Source organism: Acanthisitta chloris, unplaced genomic scaffold, assembly GCF_000695815.1.
Source record: "Acanthisitta chloris isolate BGI_N310 unplaced genomic scaffold, ASM69581v1 scaffold25729, whole genome shotgun sequence".
NCBI classification, from domain to species: domain Eukaryota; kingdom Metazoa; phylum Chordata; class Aves; order Passeriformes; family Acanthisittidae; genus Acanthisitta; species Acanthisitta chloris.
Window position 1 is genome coordinate 41,916 of NW_008692311.1, and position 9,683 is coordinate 51,598.

Genomic DNA, 9,683 nt, shown 5'->3' on the forward strand with positions numbered 1-9,683 from the left:
GGAGTGAGTGGTGGGGCTTGGTTGCTGGCTGGGGCTAAACCACGACCAGAACCCATAACAAAACAGCAGCACTAGGTTGCCTGGCTGGTAGGCTTCACCTGCTAGACTTCTGATGTTACTTCCTATCTTGGTCTAAAATGTTGCTCTGAACTGCTTCTTGCCCTTAGTATATCATGATCTCCTCTACCAGTCCTGCCCCTTATCAACATACTTCCATATTCTTCTTTCAGTTCTGGATCACTAGACCAGAACCCATAACAAAACAGCAGCACTAGGTTGCCTGGCTGGTAGGCTTCACCTGCTAGACTTCTGATGTTACTTCCTATCTTGGTCTAAAATGTTGCTCTGAACTGCTTCTTGCCCTTAGTATATCATGATCTCCTCTACCAGTCCTGCCCCTTATCAACATACTTCCATATTCTTCTTTCAGTTCTGGATCACTAGAGTCAAAATGACAATTACCCTAGACTTCGTCCTGTCACCTTATGACACAACCCTTCAGTGACAGATCTAGATAAAAAGCATATACAAACCTCACACTAATTTTCTTTATGGCACTTAAGAATAGTAATAAAAAGGCTAGTCAGAATGGAAAACAGTTCTGTTCTAGCTCGTGTGTTGTCTAATCATACCTTCTCCCAAGCCACTCAGCTGCACTTCACCAAAATATATCCTGAGGGAAAAGGAAAAAGAAAAGCTATTAGGTGAATTGAGGACATAATGCCATACATATCCTTATTCCTTATTTAATTTTATGAGTTGAAAGGCTAGAACTATTTTTCTTCAGGAAAAAAACCCAAAAGAAATGGCTAGAATTTGCATCTCAAAAAGCCTTCCAGCTGCTTCAGAGGAAGACATGTCATGTAAAATAAGGAAGAGAAAATGGTAGTTTAATCAGAAACTTCTCTTTCAGTTTTCATCTGTGGTAAGTCTACAGTTCAGAGCAAAAACGTGAAGTGATATAAACTTCATGGACAGCTCTGAGTCTAAAAGCTGATAGTCATCACACAATATAAAAGATTAACCGTGCAGTAAAGAGTTCTGGTCTTATGTATGTGCCAAATCAACAATAGAGGCAAAAATGAAGAAATGTCTGGGATTTCTTTTTAAGTTCTCAGCTGTGCAAACAATAACAAACCTGAGATATAGAATCATCTAAATTAGCTATGCAAACATGTCAAAGACATGTCAACACGTCACGGCCAAAAAGTCTGGAAGACAATAACCATGAACCACAAGCCAGTCAGACCTCAAAGGCTAAAGACAGTTGAATCCAGTATTTGGATGAGTAAACTGCAAAAAATTCAGGAAGTGGTGCTGAGGACGCATCTTTAAAATGGAGTAGCAGGAGAATATTCTGAATCTATACTGCAGAAGTACACACTGTAGTTATGTGCAACGTAAGACAGGCATTTATCAAATACAGGACAGACAACAACTGGATGCTAATAAGCACTTTAACCAGTGCTTGCATGTAGAAATTTTTTTACTCTTCCCAATACGGTAGGCAAACAACAGCACTTCCCAGCCTGTGCTTAGTTTGTCTTTCAATGGTTCAAATGGAGGCTATAAGGTGACACATCACCCGAAGTTTTCTTCTGTCATCAATCAGTAGTAGTTAAATCCAAATAAATTGAATTTATTATCACTGTGCAAGTCTAGAGTCTCTGCTGTTTGTATTTCAAATAGGAAATTTCTGCTTTACCTGTACAATATTACATATTCATGTCCTTGTTTTCTTGAGAGTCTGTAGGCTGGAGTTACCCTGGTTATAGCAAGCAAAGACTTCAGCAGTAGAGACAGCCTGTTGTATACAGTGTATGAAACTTTGATTTCTTTGTCACACCTATGGAACACATAGAAAATAATGAGTCTTTTGTTCCCAACCAAGTTGCTTGGTTTTGTTTGCTTTGGTGTTTTTTGTTTGTATGTGTTAGTGGTTGGGAGCTGGTTTTTTATTGTAAATAAAAATTAGTCTGGAACAATTCTCTAATGCCAGTTTTATTGCCAAAATGATAAAATAAAGCCCTAGTGTGGCTACCTGTATTTAAATGTATCTGAGAAAGCATACTACTTGTAATGGAAGAATGAATAAGGAGTAAAATTACTTGTTTACTTTCTTAACACCAATGTTAGACAGCTTGACTGCTGCACTACACAGAGAGGGGAGTTCCCCTTGGAAGTGTCCCTGGCCACACAACCAGTATATGCTCATTGATCACCATGGATTGACCACTGTTTCCCCACTTCATCAGCTAAAACCAACAAAAACACACACACACAAAGAACGTGTGAAGAATGCACTTACTTTTCATTCATTTCTAGACACCAAATTTCCAGCTCCATGGAGTCCCCCTGGATCAGAGAAAGGATGGCAAACAAAGGCTCATTTTAGAACACAAATGTTTTCACATCTCTTTAATGATCAGCAACAGTCACAGCTCTCAATGAAGATTTGTCTCCTGGCTCCCACTTTGTTCTAATGCAAGGACAGAAAAAGATGCACTTGAAGTGTCACCGCACAATTACACCACCTGAGGGAATACCTTCCTCAGAATGGCTAAGCTGTTTCTGGTCCAAGAAACTAAATTTTGCTGCTCTATCATTTGTGTGTTTGGCCTCATATGTTTGCAGTGAACTGCTTCTATTAAAAAAAAAACTTTTATTTTCATTAGCATATTACCTAACTTAATAAAATTAAGATAGTTTCACATTGTCTTAGATTAAAGGAGGTCTGGTAGGTGATTTAAGATTCAAGTAAAGAAACTCATCCATTTTGACCCAGTTCTCACCTCTGAGGTTTTGAGAGAAATCTCCACGCACATAGACCGTCCAACAGCAGGTAGCTGTCCTGCCAGGGCTTTCTTTGCTTCATGAGTAACCTCTGGTATATCTTTGATTGCCAAATTGAACTGCAGAATGAAAGATAATTCAGTTTTTTTATTTCTTTGAAAAACTGCCTAACGGTACACAGCAGACAGGCTCATAGACCCATATATAACATACTAGGTCAGTGCCCACTGAAATATTTATGTAACAGAAAATGCTGGGCTTAGGCTTTTCATAAGTTCAAAGATTCCTTGGCGGCTCATTCAAATGTTTTTCTTGATCCTGCTATAAAAAATATGCTCCTTTTCCCTCGCTTGAGTCCTATCTTCACCCACAGAGTATCTTGAGTCTTTTCAATTTTAATAAAGCCCATTACTATAAAGTCCTGAACTTGAGAGTCGCAAACTTCTGACAGAAAAGAACTTACCACCCCACCCCCAGCAGATCTTGGAAACGTGCCTTAGCTGGCAGGAGATGCTGAGATCATTTCTCTCTCCTCTAATCAACCCTTAAGAGCCCAGAGTGATCGACTGCACATGAACAAAAACCAAAGAAACCATGCACACCACTGCTGAACATAACTGAACATAGTAGCTATCCTATGAAGAGTTATTATAGTCTGCACAAGACTGTAACAATCACATTGTGTTATCACCACATGCACACAGTTATGGGATTGCTTTAAAAAACATGACTTTACCCAGTCAGAACCTGTGGGGGAGGATGATGATCGGGTACAGATTTTCTCTCCAAGTCGGGCCTGGACAATTACTTGTACCGTCTGGAATAGGAAGGAAAAGACACACAGATGTTTTGAGCTCAGCACAACCCTCAGTTCAGAACCTGAGCTACATGAGTTCCAAGTAAAGAAAAATTAAAGGGCCAACCAGGATGTAGAGTTTACTACACTAATCTTCAGGTCTAATCAATTTAAATTATTACATTTAACAGGCAAATGCATTTCAGAGAGAAAATAATTTTAGGCTGACCTTTCACTGCAATAACATGAGGTGACTAAGTCAATTTTGCAATCAGGAGTTGCAGCTTTCAATAATACCAAAACAAAATTTATAACTATATCCTGCATCTGGTCACATCAACAAAAGTCAAGTGAATCTGTACATTTATAGCAAAGCCATTCTCAGAGTACCTACTTGCATCTACGTACCAAGCGAGGGCAAATTCTAACATTATGTAACAACATAATTCCAAAGAACATTCTGGCATTATTGCTTTTGGATACAACAAAAATTTAGATAGGCTGAAAAAAAAGAGTGGAGTCCAACACAAGATACCACCTAACAGCTGGATGGTCAGATGTGCTGATAGAAACCCAAAGCTGACAGACGTTTGAAGTGCCTACAACTGATTATAAAGCAGGACACTTCTGGGGGACAGAAGAGGATCTGAAGATAGAAAAAAGGGGAAAAGATGGGTTTATAGTTACTCTCACGAATCTCCTAAATTTGACATGACCTTTTCTTACTTTGGTCTTCAGCAAAACAACAAAAAACCCCAAACCCCAACCCTGTTACTCTAGCCAGAGCACGTACGTTGGGCTGTTTTCTTAAAGAAGAGGCATTTGTGCAAAGGAGAAAAGTTACCTTTAAAGCAAAAAATTTGATGAACTTGTCCAGGTCCTTCCTGTCCTGGGAACTGAGATCAGTGTCCATTGCATATGGCAATCTGAAATATAGCACAGGTGTGGGAATGAAGTCTTCCTTCAGCTTTCTGTTTAAATTTCAAGATTTCAAAATATTTTTGCCATTAGAGGCCACTTCAAAAACAATGACAAGCACCAAAGCCCTATATCTGTCAAAATCCTAACATGTAGTGAACTTTGGGGTGTGACTGTGAGGCACAAACATGTATTAATAGTTTATATGGTCAGATCAAAAAATAAAAGAACCTACAAACGGGGTTCACAATTAAAACTTGCTATAAGTTCACCAATTTTGCTACCTTAATTAAAAAAAAGCAAAAGCAAAACAAACCCCCCAAAACACTCCAACACCACACTGACTGGATTCTACACCTAACTACCCATCAGACATATCAGCCTCTGCTTCAAATAGAATGTCTCTTCAGCTATCAGAACTGGTCAGAACCAAGCCAAATTGTTTTCTTGAGTCTGAAATTCTAAAAACAATATTTCAGTGGTACTTCAGCAGATATTGAAATCCATAAAATAAGCCATTGCTGGGAACAGGCTACACTGCTTCTTTACTTCTAACAAACAGTACTTGCAGTAAAACTGTACAGCTACAAATTTACTTACAACAAGTGAAAAAGACACATTTTTACTCAGGAATAGACTAAAATTCTCTGTTCACTTCTCTTGAAAGTGCTGATAACAAATACTTAGCTTTCACATTCACACTGCCTTGTTTTTCAAAATATGATTGTTTCTAGCAATACAACGAACTTGCACTGCATTTGAAGCAAGGCAGGGCAAGGCACAAATCCAGCTTCTGACACCATCATGTCACATGGCCTGGGATAAATCATGATTCTTCTGTCTCTCAGTTTCTTCACATGTAAGTTAATAATCACATAGAAATCATGGGGAGGAACGCCTCAATTAGCAGCATTAATTGTACTTTTTGCTCATCAGTCTTTGAAGTATTAATTCACTCTTAATTCCTGTTGCTGTTTTGAGACAGCTAATCAGCCTGAAGCAGCTTGTCCAACATCATGTATTTACAGAACATGCTGCTGGCCACAGAAACGTTGGTGATCTGAGGTCAGGGAGCACAAGCAGCTGCTGTGCACGGTGTTCCATCGTTAAGCAAAGACTGAACTTGCAGCAAGGTATGCTATTTATATAAACTACAGCTTAGCAGGATGAAGGGGCTAACAGCCCTGTTCACAGAGAAAATATATAATCTTTAATGACCATGCACATGCAGTAATTCCATTTAAAATATCCTAATGCTTTAGGAGCATCATCCAAGAAGGGCTGCTAGATAAGAGTACTGCAATTTATAGAGCATTTTATAGAGAACAGTGCTGCTTTTGGAATGACTCTATTAAAACAAAAAGAGCTGGACATCTAATATGGTTGAAAGTTCCTAGGCTACATTCATACTGCATATCCTAGTGCTGCACTGTCCTCATTACAAATTATAATTTAAATTGAGAACTGACAACACAAGTGATTCAACGTCAGATGCATTATCAAATTATCCGTTGGATGTTTTAACCTCCTTATCAAAACATACTTTCTTTCCCTGTCTTTACCTCCACTAGATTGAGATTACCAACTTCTACTGTGGGGGAGTACAAAAGGAAGTCAGCACTTAAAGTGCTACATGTTTCATTGATGCAGCACTCTAAATTTTTTACAAAAATAACCCTTTAGTATAGACACTTGCCACTATAAAAAACCCAAACAGGTAAGAATGACCTGTTACTATTCTTTTCTCCTAATTAAGTAAAGCACTGTAAGGGTTGAGGAGATCCGAGATCTACAATAAAATACTGCATTAAAAAAGACCCATCTTCTTTCTTAGCAAAGAGAATGCTGACATTTAAATACTGAGAGAAATCAAACTAGCTTTTAATATGAAAAGTAGTGAGGGGACATTTCTATGTGACCCCTGGTTAAAGAGGCACAAAGTACATATCCTGATGTTGTGGGAGAGCTGTCAGATAAAGCACCCACATTTGCCTTAGGATGCTGGAAAACATACTGGTATTGACTATTGCAAGACACTTGGGAACTAATGAAAGATGTTAGGATCGCTGGTCTGTCAGGAAAAGAAACAAAGATGATCCTCTGCATGATTTCCTCTGCATTACTAGTTCTAATGACCATATGTCCAAATATCTCTAGGTACAGGAACTAGTTCTAATGACCATATGTCCAAATATCTCTAGAGGAGAGAAAAAGACACCAGAGGCATGTCTTAAATTGAGGGTTAGAAGAATGAGAGACATGGTTCTGCCCTGCTGCAGCAGAATTGGGATTCTTCCTGCAAGATCTCAATCTGTAACACTTGGAGACTCATATTGGTACCCTCTCAAGTTCCCAAATGCCAGCAGCAGTTGACACACCAGAGCCTAAAGAAGAGAAGAAACTATCAGGCAAGGTTTCCTGTCAGGAATATGTAATTTCAGAGGGAAACTGGGATTTTGGAACTCAGCTCCTGAAATGTCTAAGGGCTGTCACCTGATGACAACCATCTGCTCATTTTTGTGGAAGGGCCTCTGGTGATTGCCTGAGACCTGCAAAGGCTTAGGGCACTGTTCACCTTAAGAATCATTACTGATATGAGTCAAAATGGAGCCAGAATTATAGCAAATCTTTTATTTACAAAAATGCCTCAGTACTCTCAGGTTAGCTGCCACAGCTGACCTGGACAGGAGGCAAAATTTATAAACTTAGTTCCACTAAACTCATTCAACTTCTCAGGTCCTGTAGGTTGCAATGCCAGCACAGCTCCTTGTTAAGTGCCACTACCCAGCCACAAGCCTAACTCAAGGAAAACACTGCCTAATTTTACGCTGAATAACAACTAGAAGGAAATAATCTTTGGTCTAGGTTAGAAACCTACAGATGACTATTCCCCCTCAACAAAATAATCCCTTAAGTAAACTAATACATCCACAGGTAACAAACAAGCATCTTGTCCACACAGCTTTTTGCTTTGTCTCCCTCTTCCTGCAACATCCACTTTCATATTATTGCTCTTATTTATATGCCTCTGACTTCACTTTGCTCTGAACAGAAAGGTCAGAGATAGAATAAGGCTTCAGTCAAAACAGCCGCGTGTGGCAGCTCTCCTTTGAACATCTTTCTCACAAGGCTGAGGCAGAGTTCATCCAACAGTTTAACATCTAAGCATTGTGCACTCTACTGCTATTTATACTCTCCTTCTCCTAGGAGGACACATCAGCATAAGCTGATGGTGTCATTTGCATGATGCAATGAACTGCAAGATCCCTCCCCTTCATGCCTTGGTACAGCCCACAGAAACTACAGCGACCAGCACACTGTGTTCCAACCCAACACCAGCAGCTGCTCTGCCAGCAGATACCTGTAACCCGGCACACAACAGGTGAACCTGTGAATTCTGGCACTGCAGTGCGTGTTTCATACGTGGGAATCTAGCATGTACGCCTGTCTGACACGTACGTAAACAGGAAAGGAGAAGCACCTGACACATACCAGGCACTATTACTGCTGCTGGGGAAAACATAAACAGGCTGTTTCCACCACCTCCTACATTTCTCTCTGAGCCATGGCTGCTACAACTTACAGTCATCCTGCTTTCTTTTCAAACAGATATTTACCAATGCAAAATAATTATTCATGGTTCACATCCCAGAGTGAAACTAAAAAAGACTAGAGGGAAGAAACCAGAGGGGTGTCACTGTAAGGAGAGGGCTGTGGACAGCTCTCATCCATTTGTTCCTGGTTACCTGACTGTGCCCCCAAAGACCAGACTCCTTGTCCCTACCACTCTTCCAAAACTTCTTTGTTAACACAGGACCCAAATCCAATCTCCAAGGACATCCTATGAGAAGCTCAGAAAAGCCTCGCTGAATCATGCAGGTAAACAAGAAGTATATAGAAGCTTTTGAGTGCCTTTGATAAATAGGCCTGACTGCCAAGGAAGCTTTCCTAGAACACCCTAGACCAAGTAGCTTCACAGGTGTTTTGAGCAGATTAATAAGCAATTGTAAAAAGATCACTGTACAGACAGTGCTCTGCTTCAAGACTGGGACTACAAGCCAAAGTCCAGCATCCTACAATTACTTAAAATTAACCTCCATTTTGCCTTCTTAGTAGGTTAGTCAGAAACCTGGGGAGAGGGAAGGAACAGTTCTAAATGTTAAGGTGTGACACTCATTCTTTAAGGTGCATGGATTTTTTTAAGAGAAGATTAGAGTAGATTCTAGCAGAAAAACTGTTTCACATAATATAAACATACCAAGGAAACCAAAGGCTCCATAGTTGCCTAAGCTCTGACTGATAAAGGTTATGTTTCCTCCTGATCAGGAAATAGATTTACTTTATAACAGATAAATTACTCTGCAGCTTTACTAGAGCCAGCACTGCCAGCCCCACTGACTTAGAAACAAAATTGAGTAATCCCTGTTGATCAGCAGTTACATTCTGTAGTTCTCTGAGGTCTAAAAATGGTACCAGTTCAAAGGTCCATCCTCTCACTTTGTTTGTCAAGCTAAAGTGTACAGACTAAACCAGAACCTGCTTCTACATAGCAAACAGAATAACCACCTCTCAACTTTTGTACAAACACTGTTCAGAAAAGTTATTACACAATACCATGTAAGCAACATAAAGCGATCCTGTACAATCCTTCCCGACATCTAAATACAGCCTAGCTCAACTGAATGACTTATTTCTTGCCACAAGAAGGAGGGGCCCACCAGGTCAGACCACTCCTGCAATAATTTGAAGATGCTCTAAACTTCACTTGCTGACTAATTTTCAGCTAAGGCAGTAATTTACCATATTTCTCCCCCTTGCTATGTGCCTAGTCATACTGCTTTTCAGATTTGTAAGTAGGCAGTTTGTAGGCTCAGTCCAAAGCATCCCTTTTCCTGCCTGTTCACTGGCATGGAAGGTGTCCCTGCTCCCACTAAATCCATGGGAATGACTCTGGTGATGCCCTAAGAGCCACAGCTCCAACAGGATAGAAAGATACGATGACTTGTAAACCTCTCACCTTTCCTAACAGACAGCAAACTCAAAAGTTACAGGAAAACTATACAATGGAGGGTGCATGGGGTTCGAAGTTCTACTATTTCTAACAGGCTCTAAAGCATTTTAAAAGGCACTACTTGCAGAGATTCCAGCGGGCCACATCCTTCCCTGTCTCCACCAC

General features: G+C 40.0%; 1 protein-coding gene across 3 annotated transcripts in view; it reads right to left on the bottom strand.

The window, feature by feature from the left end:
* Window positions 1–4,502, bottom strand: part of ATG13 (autophagy related 13) — a 16,839-nt gene extending 12,337 nt beyond the window's left edge. For all 3 annotated transcript variants that reach the window (XM_009082622.1, XM_009082621.1, XM_009082620.1), the window contains exons 1-6: window positions 4,434–4,502; window positions 3,530–3,610; window positions 2,793–2,912; window positions 2,309–2,355; window positions 1,706–1,846; window positions 633–673 (exon numbers count right to left, since the gene is read on the bottom strand). In XM_009082622.1, the coding sequence (XP_009080870.1) occupies window positions 633–673; window positions 1,706–1,846; window positions 2,309–2,355; window positions 2,793–2,912; window positions 3,530–3,610; window positions 4,434–4,502 (499 nt within the window). The remainder of the gene's footprint in view (window positions 1–632; window positions 674–1,705; window positions 1,847–2,308; window positions 2,356–2,792; window positions 2,913–3,529; window positions 3,611–4,433) is intronic.
* Window positions 4,503–9,683: the final 5,181 nt, after the last annotated feature.